The 12,478-nt window shown below is 38.9% G+C and overlaps 2 protein-coding genes across 2 annotated transcripts; both read right to left on the reverse strand.

Annotated features, from left to right (window-relative positions):
* Window positions 1-874: 874 nt before the first annotated feature.
* Lsm10 (U7 small nuclear RNA associated Lsm10) lies at window positions 875-4,111 on the reverse strand. Its single transcript, XM_089639950.1, has 3 exons — window positions 3,894-4,111; window positions 3,702-3,819; window positions 875-1,380 (listed from the first exon to the last, which is right to left on the reverse strand). The coding sequence occupies exons 1-3, from the start codon at window positions 4,046-4,048 to the stop codon at window positions 1,210-1,212; spliced, it is 444 nt and encodes a 147-aa protein (XP_089496076.1). The 5' UTR covers window positions 4,049-4,111; the 3' UTR covers window positions 875-1,209.
* On the reverse strand, window positions 1,243-3,640 carry Nt5a (5' nucleotidase A). Its single transcript, XM_089639949.1, has 2 exons — window positions 2,027-3,640; window positions 1,243-1,380 (listed from the first exon to the last, which is right to left on the reverse strand). The coding sequence occupies exon 1, from the start codon at window positions 3,486-3,488 to the stop codon at window positions 2,028-2,030; it is 1,461 nt and encodes a 486-aa protein (XP_089496075.1). The 5' UTR covers window positions 3,489-3,640; the 3' UTR covers window positions 1,243-1,380; window position 2,027.
* Window positions 4,112-12,478: the final 8,367 nt, after the last annotated feature.

Genomic DNA, 12,478 nt, shown 5'->3' on the forward strand with positions numbered 1-12,478 from the left:
TAAATTCTAATCGATTGTTTAAAATATTAATTTTAAGGAATATAGACAATATAAATTAGTACAGCAAAGCTAATATTTCGATTTTTTTTCGAGATCTCTTAGTTTGCGAAAATACTTTGACAAAAATTTTATCGCTAGTGTGGAAGTCTGTTGATGAAATTGTTGTGCCTAAGAACACTAATGACTATTTTCTAATGGCATTTTAATTTTCTTTGCAACCTGTCAATGCTTAATATATATTTTATCAGCGACAAACATTTAGGTAACAGCCACATATAAACTATTGATATTTTTATCCTCAGCAGCTACTGAACTAAAATATATCCGCAGCCACTTGCAGCGCTTGAATTTGATAACTACATCCACTAAATATTGTAATCTTAAGATTATTGTACGTATGCGAATATCACATAAGTGATCCATGAATTTTCACTAAAACAGATACATCGACAAAAAGAGTATCGTGTTGGGATAGATTAGGTTGACAAGTCCAGCATTGCAAAGGTTAAGAAAGCGTTCTTTACAGAAATAACTACGAACAAGGCGAAAACATAAGAAGAATCAAAATATTGTCTACTCAACGAACAAATTAATATATTTTAAGTTTTGTGCCTTTGAATATTAATATCTTGAAGGAATTTTAATGCTTCTAACACTCTTAGCTTTATCTATGATAATAGGGAAATCTAGTCCCTTTTTTAAAAAAAAAAATTTATCAACAACGACCTTTCAAACTTAAATACCAGTATATATTTTTTTATTGTTATAGTTAGTTTTAATAATAATTTTAATATTTCAGTTCTCCCAAAATCGCACCGTATCTATGGACGTCAACAGTCACCTGTCTCAAAAAGCTGTTTTTTTTTCAACCGTCTTTTCAACCACTTTGAACATTGAATAACACTGGGTAAAATATTAGCATCTCAACACTAATGTTATTGTATCGAACCGAAGTGCAAAAATACATCCATTATAAACAATTTACCGGTGTTTAAAATCCTGCATTACTACGAAAGAAATGTTGTGACAGTGTTTTATTTATTTTTAAAATGACGATTTACAAATCCTACATATAATAAAACTTATATATTCAGAATCAGCGAATATTGATCTATCTATATGAATATATATTTTCAAGTCACAATATTTTTCACTGGAGTTCCTTATTAGGTTGCGGTTTTTTCTGTGTTATCTAGAGAAAACTGAAGTTTATTCATCATGAACATCATCCTGCCGACTACTGCACTCTCCCAAGGATGCGACAGTGTCCAAATGTTTCTGCAGTGCCCTTTTCACCTTAAAGGTCTTGCTCTTGCTGTCTGCTTTGGGTTTAGGTTCGCGTGGAGCAAATTGCTTCTTGATTGTGCTTACGATAGGCATCTGAAAAAAAAAATTATATAAAATACCAGAATATTTGCCACTCTCCTGTATCACGTCTCAAAAATATTTTAAAAATTAATGATGAATAGTTTTTTCACTGCTAAAAAATAATAATTGTTTTACAATTGCTGAGAACAAGTTAAGCTAAGCTAAGCAAAAAATGTTTCTATCTGAAGTGGCAAAAACCCACAACTCACAAGGGCGACCCTTGTCTGTATAGTTTAAAGACAGGGGATCTACATCACCACCCGGTTGGGCAGCATTGTGAGGCGGGTTAAGGTAGGGGTGTAGGAAGGGATTTATTAATGCGGGCCTCAAAGAGGCCCGGATTATATGAAGGAGGAAAAACAGATAACAGTAGCTCACTCCACATGCAAGCCAACTTACACAAAAAAGACCTGTTCTCATAAAGCCAACATCAACTGTGACCGGGTGTTCCGCTCTTTGGAATCTCTTCTGTTTGTAATTTTTAAGTCAATGCAATATCATTTCCATCATGAGTTATCATTTCCAACATGAGTTACAAAGCTTTAAATTAGTCACTAAGAAAAGAGTGTCGAAATTTGGACGAAACCGGGTAGTAAAGTTATAAAATGAAAGGACAACGTTGTCGGAACCAGCTCAGGATTAGACAAGTAATTTATACCTTAATGGGCAGCGCCCTGTGGTTCCCCAGGATAAAAACCAGTTGTGGAAAAGTCATTTTCAGAGAATGTTGTGTAATCATGATTCAGGGGATTGGAAGCTATGGCCTTCAGGGACGGAATGCAGATCTTGGAATGCCGGTGAATAATATCACTCCACAGCGACGGCATCGGCTGCCCGTAGTAATCCTTTGTGCTGAAGTAAGAACCCCACATCTTGGAGCTGAGGACATAATAGTCGGGATGTCTCTCGTTGGTCCCCTTGATCCCCTCTCCGTACATCTCCTCCACCAAGGCCACAGTGTCACAATGCATGAATTTGGATGGAGTGTAAACATCTTGCACTAGGTTGTCTCCGACGTAAACAACCTTGGGAACCTCCTTGCCACTCAAGTGACCTAGCAATCCAACCAGTTCCCTCCAACTTCCCTGGCTGTACAAGTGACTTCCCGAGTCATGAACAATTTGGACTTCAGGACCCTCATTATCTCCATTGATGGATAAAAATGGCCTATTGGCTGTGAAGAAACCAGGCTTCCTGGCATAAAACACCACAACATCAAAGTAATCTTTCCAGTCCTCTCCCATACAATTTCTAGCCGTAAAGTTTGCAAAGTCTACGTGAGAACCCGTTATAAGAAATGTTTTTTTGTGTTTTTTGGCTTCTTTCAACCAAGACAATACCGAATCGCTGCATTTGTTTATGAACTTCTCGGGATTGGCCTTTAGGTTCGGGAAAAACCCTCCTTTTCCAGGTGAGAAATTCTCACGTCCAAACATTTCTGTTAATCCTTCTAAGATGTCGGGCCAAATATTGTACTGCTCTGGAAATTTTCCATTTTTATCAAGTGAGTCTACGCAATTTGCGAAACAGAGAGCTGACGGCATATCGAAGTAATCTAAACAAGTCCGCAGTTCTTTTTCCAGGGGACCGTTCCAAGCAACTAGTAAGTCGTTTACATACTGAGTTGTCAAATTCCATTCCCTTAGGAATCCGTAGCACTGTGATATCTCCTTTTCGGATAATAACTTAGTTCCATGAGCCGCTTTCTCTATGTAGCCATCTGATCCAACTCTGAGAATATTCCCTCTGCCAAAGTCCATTATCAAACCTCTTTGCAAAAAGTCAATATTATCATGAAAAGGTCGCAGGATGTACTCGGGGTCATAGCCCTTCCTCTCAACTAGAAATTTACTCAAGATGTCGTATTCCATCGTAACCATGTTCAAGAGCTTGTAGTTGCATATTGTGTTGTCCAAATCAAAACCAATACAGTCGTAATTATTGAAATTGAATATATCGCTCCCAGTTTGGAGTGTGGAAGCTGAGAAGCGAGAGTACATTTTCTTCTGCTGATAAGTTATTTTAGGAGATAACTGAGTATTGCGGGGCAAAATTTTTTGAGAAAATAAGTTGATTTCACAAAACGTAAATCGAAAAACTACTTTACCGAAGGCGTGCATTTTATAAAATAATTTAAGCTCGTGTAAGACTCATTCCTGAATTAGCACAAATGGCACAAGATAACGACAGTACGCGAGATTACACCTAAATACTGTCAGATGAACAAACAAGGAATTTTACAATACCTAATCCTACCCGTCAACAATAATGTCAAAACAGCTGAGAATGCTAGAGATTTGGCGGTATATGTGTGATTTTCAAAAGTAGCTTACCGTTTCTGGGATATGAACATATCTTATTTTCCGGGCCTGAACAAAAAGTGATTCAAAATAATATTCATTTCCTCTCGGGTCGGTGAATAAAGCGTCGTCCATAGTTACATTCATGTACCTGCAATAGCGTTTAAAATAGTAAATAATTAGTTCTTTTTATGATTCTTCCGAAACTTTCGAGTTGAATCTTACCCGTCCACGCTAGACACGAGTCCGTTAACGAAAGAATCATTCCGTAGATCTATTGTAGTGTGTTTTCCTTCTAGGCATTTGACGAGACATGTTAAATTATTATAGAAAAAGAATCTTTCTCTCGCAGAAGAATCGTGAAAAGCCATCGAAGTCATCGCTATTCAATTCAGATTTATTTTGTAATATGAACGAATCAACGAATATGAAGTTCGCGCGGTTTAATCGACTTCAGGGCAGCCATAAATAAACGACTCACAGTACAGCCAACAATATGGTGAGAAAACATGGATTTTTCCGAATCGAAACGACTGAACCGCTGGGGTAAACTTTTCATCGGTAATTTTCATCTTAACAGCAACATCAAGTTGATTTATGGCAACATCGAATCAGTGTTGCCAACGAAGGCGATTTATCGCCATTTAGGCTACTCAGAACGAGAATCGGCGACGTAAAAATGTAAAAGGCGACTGGTCGCCGATTAGGTTACCTCAGATTTTTTGATTTCAATGGAAAAATGTGAGGAATTTTTCGAAACGAAACTCCGTAGCCACCCCCCCCCATGGATTTCAAAATTGCTGTGGGGAATTACATAATGTTTTTGGCTGTGCGGAATTTTATTTCAGCCAAGTTCTGTAACAACCCCCCCCCCCCATGGATTTCAAATATTTTGTGGGGAGTACTTATTTTGTGGGGAATTATGTTTTACAGAAATTCACTAACTACCCCCCCCCCATGGATATCAAATATTTTGTGGGGAGTACTTATTAAGGGGGAATCAAGCTCACGTTGAATATTTGTGGGGAATATGTGGGCAAAATTACTGCAACTGAAATTCGGCTACATTAGGCTTCTAAATGTTTGAAAAACGGCTACATTAGGCCAAGATCCGTTGGCAACACTGCATCTAATAAGACATTAATGTATTTTACGCGTTTATTATTTTTTGCGATATTTATTAGAACGCTATATACAAGAGTCATCCAGAAAGTAAGATTAAACATTTATGGAGGATCGAAATACGCTTGAATTTAAATAAAAATTTACAGAATACTTCACAAATATATTAAACTATTTTTCAACGTAATCACCGTCAAGATCGAAAAATAACAGTAGCCGCGGCACCAGATTTTGTATGCCAGTTTCATAGCCCTCCGCCGCCAGGTCTTTCAGCCACTTCTTCTCAGCTTGTTCGACCTTCTGATCATTGGAAAAATGTTTCCCACCAAAAAACGCCTTTAGTTTAGTGAAAAGGTAATAGTACGAAGGCGCCAAGTCGTGTGAATAGGGGGGTGACAATATCCCATCCAAACGATGTCAGCAGCTTCTATGAAACTCGCGCGTTGTGAGGCCTGGCGTTGTCATGCAGGAGGCTGACTCCCCGGGTCAGCGTTCCTCTTCTGCGGTTCTCAACAGCTATTTTTAGCGTATTTCAGTAAGCATCTGTATTAATGGTAGCCACTTATGGCATAACATCCACCAAAAAGATCCCCTTACGGTCCCAAATAACAAATGCCATGACTTTTCCGGCTGAATGGGTTGTCTTGAACTTTTTGGTGGATGGGGGAGATGAATGACCCCACCGAATTGATTGTCTTTTGGATTCTGAGGTGTAGTTCCATACCCATGTTTCATCCACCGTCACGATAGAGTCAAAAAAAGCTTCTCCCATCTGTGCAAAACGATTAAAAAAATCATACGGAGCTCGCACGGACGGGAGGTGGTGGGAGCGCGGTACGACATCTCCATCGGAAGAGTTTACTGTGACTGAAAAAAAATGCTGACAAACAAGCGAGACCCTACAAACTTAACAGACTTCGTATAAATATAATATACTGACACCAAATGCAGACTGAAAATTAAACCACTCAACTGAACAAATAACACAATGTAATATATTTTTTGTAATTATTTCAGAACTTAATTTTTTTTTTAATTTTTTAAAAGAAAGACAAACATTCCCGGGTTACGATTAACCCGACAATATTTGAAAATCTCCTACTACCACCACAGTAAGCTGAAAATGTTGCTTGTGTTGTGATGGAGGACTTAGCCAGCCGAGGAATTGAACACACTACGCCTGGGTGGGACCCAAACGCGATGTCAACTCGGCCACCGACCGGTCCTTTATACTATCCATACAACAATATGTTGATAAAATATAATTTAAATCCTCAGTATAGGAAATCCCAGTAGGGATATCATTATACAAAAAAGTAGATCATAAAACACTTATTATTATTAATATTGGTTTCTCCGACTTAACAGCTCGCAACAGCCGCAACGCTCATGGGTTTGACCTAAAAAACACTGAATGGAACAATTCGAGAACAATTTGAAGCCGCGGGGTGAGGGCTTACCCTCATGTATAAAAAATTCCGTAACCTACTTCAATTTTTAATGACGAATCCCATTCCTTGTCTCATCAAATACCCCAAAAATCATAAGCCGTTATGACTGCATTAACAACACAAAAATAAAATAATAATAGTTCATTACGCACCACTTTGCATACATATTAGTTCAAAAGTTAGTCGTACAAGAGGGCTGCCAGGCAATTTCCCCTCACCCTAGATTTGGCTTCAACTCCATTCATACAAAATCGCACTAATGCTTCTTAGGTCCATTAGATATGGCTTTAATGCCGTTCAGACAAAATCGCACTCATGCTTCTTAGGTCCATTAGATATGGCTTTAATGCCGTTCAGACAAAATCGCACTAATGCTTCTTAGGTCCATTAGATTTGGCTTTTGCCGTTCAGACAAAATCGCACCAATACTCTATCCCAGCGTTTCCCAATTTTTTTTCGCCCCGGAACCCTTATCGATCATACTTTTCTAGGCGGAACCCTATTTTTATAAGAAAAAGATAAACTTGTAGTTTGAATACTTTCGTGTTTACCATGAAAAAAAGATCAAAAGTTTTGTGTAAAACTTAATTTAATGTGGAGAGTGTGTGATGGACTCGCCCTGGGATAAATTTTTTTTATTGTTGATTTATTATGGTGGGAAAGAAATTTTCAGTTGGTCTCACGACATAGGAGATTACCAGATGTTGGACAACTGATTTTAAAACAAGTGTTTAGATTTATTAGGGTAGAGAAAAAAAAATAGGAACATGCACTGTATCGGCAGAGACCTCCGTGATGGTGGTTGATAATAGTAAGCCGAGCTAAAATGCTGGTGGGCCAACACGCCACTGGACTGGGGGTAGTCAAGTTTCATCCTTTGAACGAAGAATTAGACATTTTACTGGAGAAGTAACAATTTATTGGTTTTGAAACGATTTAAAATTAATGTGACAGGTTCTAGGGCCATAATTGATGTGTTCCTTTAGTGCATTTCTGTCTTTTGAAAACAAAAAGCATTCAGAATTCAAAAGAACATAAATTAGAAATCGCATATGGTGATTTGGGGGGTTGGTTTGAGAAGGGGGAGTCTGGATTTGAAAGCGCGGGGAGACGGTCGAGACAGTCAGCGTTGAAGGTCGGAAGAAGCAAGTCGATAGTCGTGGTTAAGGAGCGCGGGCGGGTAGTCAGTTTTGATAGTCTGGATTTGAAAGCGCGGGGAGACGGTCGGGACAGTTAGCGTTGAAGATCGGAAGGAGGAAGTCGATAGTCGTGGTTAATGAGCCCGGGCGGATAGACAGTTAGCGTTGAAGATCGGAAGGAGGAAGCCGATAGTCGTGGTTAGAAAAAGCGGTTCAAGACAGTTAGCGTTGAAGAACGGAAGAAGAAAGTCGATAGTCGAGGGTGAAAAAAGCGGTTCAAGAGAGTCAGGTTTTGAAAACGTTGGGAGGCGGGAAATAAAGTCAAGGGGGTCAGAGTTTCAAGGTCTGGGAGACGGTCAGGAATAATCAGGATCGGTCAGCGTTTTAAGATAGTCGAGTTAGTAAAAAACTAGGAAGCGCGTCAACAAGAATTAATCGTCGGGACGCGAACACGGCTAAAATCATTTAGTGTAGAAGGTGCGGTTTTCTAACAGCATGAGTTTTCTGCATGTGACTGTGTTTGTTTTTTTATAATTATTTGGATTGTTGACACTAAGATGTATCGGTAAGTCTATTATAATCTAATTATTAACACTTATTTCCTTAATGTAAACCAAATAATCCAATTGTATTTTGAAGTAAGGGTATTCAACTTGAGCACTATAGGTACCCGTTAGCGAAGGAGGTCATAAATTACGAGACCTGGCCATTAAAAAAGGGACGAAGAACGGTTACCCCGAAACCGCTTTAGATCATCCAACAATAGACATTGTTTATGAGTTTAAAATGATTTAATAATTCTCTAGTAGTTATATTTAGCGCCAAAATTTATAGAACACAAACCCTTGTATTTATGCAGTGTTTTTATAGTAACGGATAGAACGGTAAATTAAATCTTCAATGCCTGTTATTTGAAAATGAGTTGTCGTATCCTCCTTGGGAATTCAACTTATTCTATACGGAATTCATAAAATATATTTAATTAAATATAATTTATTCAAACATCGCTCTTTTAATTCATTTTTGAATCGGAATAACGCAGCGGATCGAGGCTAGTCGCCGAGAGAGTGCATCTGTCTGGCATTCCTATTCTATCAAGCGAGATTTTAATTTTTCATAGGTTTGACGGGGACGAAGTATACGAATTTTCCGTAGGCTGTCCTATCTTACCAAAGCGACAAAAGCGAAGGGAACGAAATTTGTAATTTGGCTTGCCTAATAGGGACTTTTGTGTTAGCAAAGTCGATAACCCTGGATACCGATATAACGTCTATTTTAGTATAGCAGCGCCGGCTTTTTCCCCTGCTATTGGTGTGGTTGAGTTATTCCCGTAAAAAGCACCGGTTTCTGTCGAAGGTGTTGGCGGACCAGCCTTAGATAGTCACCCGGAATAGACCCCTGTTTCGAGTATTTTCAGCTGGTGAGAGGACGCTTTCACTGAGTTCAAATCGAAGGGAACGAAAATTGCTAATGGGCTTTCCTACTTGAGTTAGCTGGTAGACGAAGGAACAAAGCGGATAAGGGCTATGCTATTCTTGTCTGGCGTATGGAGAGGATTTTCTCGCTGACAGAACGAAGGGATCGTGACGAATATGAAGTTGTTTCGGCGCTTTCTGACGTCCTTCCTGTCAAATTCAATAAGTACTTACCCCACTATAGGAGGAGAAGTCATCCAGAATTAGGTTGGAAATTGACTCCGACTGAAACCGTTTGAGCTGACGGAGATCGGATGATTTCAGATTCACGACCTGATGATTCCAGTATCCCTGATCCTTAGCGCCGGAAGTCGAAGATATCGATTTCTACCATTCTTTGATATTTGAAGCGAACGGAGGGTAACAAACGATAGAGCGAATGACCATGACTTTGAAGTGGGGTAAAATCTCCCGTCTAGGAAACATTCGTTATGTCGGATGGACGCCCTCATCCAAATTAAATATTGACATGACTATTTTGAGTGTGGACGAAAGACTTGAAGTATGTTCTGTATTGTACATATGATAAATATGTGTCATTACCTCTACTGGAACGAGAAGCTGTATAGACTGGAGCCAGGAGCTATTTGGAGTAGCGTGACTGCAGAGGCGAAGTCGAACAAACTGAAGCTGAATTCATCATTATCCTTACGAGCGTAAACCAGAGGGGTGTTCACGGGACTCCCGAACTCCTGACGTTGCTGATGCAAACCACTTCAGTATATGTTTATGTTTGAGGTTAGTAGAGTGGACTCCTAATTTTCGGCATGCTGGCGAAGCTCAACTCATCATCGATTTGGGGGAGGTTGACGCGACCTAAACCTCGCGCTACCCACGTGGCCCAAATGGTTCCTGACACCAGGCTATCATGCCATCGGACCGGAGCAGCTCCTTGTACCTAACGGTATAAGATGAATCTTCATCATTCATCATCAACATCAACATCAACAGCTACCACCAAGGACCCACATTCCACCTTCATCACCCTCCGGCAGGAGGCAAAACATGTCATTATCTCATCTGTCGCTGAGCGATATTCAATTCATTTCTGGAGGTGTTGGGATTGGACCATCAACTTGGCTGCTCTCGAGCTGGTCACGTTGATGGATGGGATTTGGACGGAGACCAATCGAAAGCAACACATGTTTTGTCTCTAGCTATTCCCGAAAATACCTACTCATAGAAATAACTCACAAAACTAACAATCCATAGTCAAATCATTAACTTAGAATTTTGTGCATCTTGAATTGAATTGTCTATAGCGAATTTCATGTACTTGTAATTAATTGTCTCATTATATTAGCACATTATCAACTGCAGCAACCGGAAACGTTTGGGCGAGCAAACAAGGTAGGAAAAGGTAGTTAAAATCAGGGTAGTCGGTCATTGTCTTATTTTCAAACCATACAGAATGTAACACGCCTCATCTAAAAAGAACCAAAGTTACCACAACCAATTAAAAGGATCCTTCAATGAATTAATCCCTGTCGAAACAAAAAATTGACACAACGTGACATATTAATTCGTTAAGATTGAAGGGTTGATAAACCGCGAGAAGAGCCAAATCAAACGAGCAAAATATTAATCCGTTAGTAACGAGAATAAGGGGAGACGGGAAAACATTACAAGTGATATCTTTTTACATTTTTTGTTAAAATAGCATTGAAATCAGGCTTTATGTCAGACAGCTGAATACGAAGATCTACAACTGCATCTACCTAGTCTGTTTCTGTATTTGTTTTTTTGTGTAAGCGTAAGCCGAAAAACCAGTTTCACATCGGTAAGTGGTCACAAACGGTAACAAAACTGTGATAGCCTTCTCGACGACTTCTGGATATCTATCGTTTTTAAGTCCAATTCAAAACTCATCCAGATTAGTTTTTTCTGAATTAAACTTTTGTTGTAAGGAAGAAGAAAACATGATATCAATCAAAGCCTCGTTCTCTGTTGCTGTAAGAGTCGACGGTTTCCTGTGAACTAGGATTGGATTCTGTACCCAGTCAATGTCCTGCAGGTTTTTTTCAGAAAAATACTCTTCCAGAGATTTGTTGAGGGCCATCAAATGTTCGTAAATGCATTTTTCAACATCTGAAGTTACTTGCAACTCATTTTTTTCCAGAAACTCGTTTAAAAGATTAAAACATTGGTACTGTTTCTGTTCAACACATTCTATCCAGAAGACAAGTTTCTTTCTAAGAGAAGAGATTTTGTCGTTTACTGTAAAAGTATTTGTGTTTCTTCCTTGCAATGACTTGCAAATTACATTCAGTTTATCAAATATGTCTGCCAAATACGCCAGTTTCATTAGCCATTGCTCGTCGTGCAATAGTTGAACAAGACCACTCAAAGATGAAGAAAGCAATTTTTTGGAAAAAAATACCACTAGTTCGTTGCGCAATTCAAACAATCTTGATAATACTTTTCCTTTGGAAAGCCATCTTACTTCCGTGTGAAGAAGAAGTGATTGATGCTGACTTCCTATATCTTTACACACTTTTTTAAAAAGTCTCAATTGGAGCGGACGTGATTTAACGTAATTCACAATTTGTACGGCTTGATCGAGAACTTTCTTTACCTTGTGGGGTATTTTTTTTACGACAAGGGCATGTCGATGTAAAACGCAATGACTGCTGCAGCATTTAGGTGCAACATTCTTAATTCTTGTTACAGTACCGTTTATTTTGCCTGTCAAAGCGGCAGCTCCATCGCTACATACATCGACACATTTTTTCCAATGAATGTTATGTACATTCATATAATTATCAATAACTTTGAAAATTTCTTCTCCAGTGGTGTTGGTCTCCAAAGGAGCACAAATAAACAAATCCTCTTCAATAGATCCCGCGAAGGGGTATCTTACGAAAACAAGCAGTATTGATAGTCCAGCGACATCTGTACTTTCGTCGAGTTACATTGCAAACATTTCACTACTTTTCAATCTACAAATCATTTCATCTTCAATGTGGTCAGATATTTTATGGATTCGATCAGATATAACATTATTGGAACTCTGAACTGCTGCAACTTTCTTCGCTGCGTCTTCGCCAAGTACACACTTGACAATTTCTGTCATACAGGGTTTTATTAAAGTCTCTGCAATTGTGTGTGGTTTGCCAGCACGAGCAATCCTGTAACTTAACAGGAATGATGCTTCGGTGGCATTCTCGTTATCAGTTTTAACATATTTATGTAAAGCAGCCACACTGGTTTTATGTGCATCTTTGTATCTTTTAAAAAAGTCTAAGCTTTTGTCTTTTAATTGCGGGTGGTTGGTATTAAGATGTCGTTTAAGCTTTGCAGGTGCCAGAGAGCTATTACATATGATTTTGTTGCAGATAACGCATTGACCATTCGGATTCTCAAGCATTCCTACAGAAATAAATCCAAAGGACAAGTAAGATTCGTCATATTTTCTCTTTTTTGAAGTTTTATTTTTTATTTTTTTATAGTGAATACCTCACAAGAGTCCCAACTGCTCCCGTCTGGAGCCAGTGAGACTATGGCATCCCCAATTGTGGGATGTTGTGAGGCTGAAGGTAAGTGGGGAAGGGAAAGGGGAAGGTGGGGAAGTACCTGGCTATTCAGATCTAGTCACTAAACACGGCTAAAGCCATTTGGAGCAA

This window comes from Hesperophylax consimilis, chromosome 15 (assembly GCF_061612785.1).
Source record: "Hesperophylax consimilis isolate HC1 chromosome 15, BYU_Hcon_1.0, whole genome shotgun sequence".
Classification (NCBI taxonomy): Eukaryota; Metazoa; Arthropoda; class Insecta; order Trichoptera; family Limnephilidae; genus Hesperophylax; species Hesperophylax consimilis.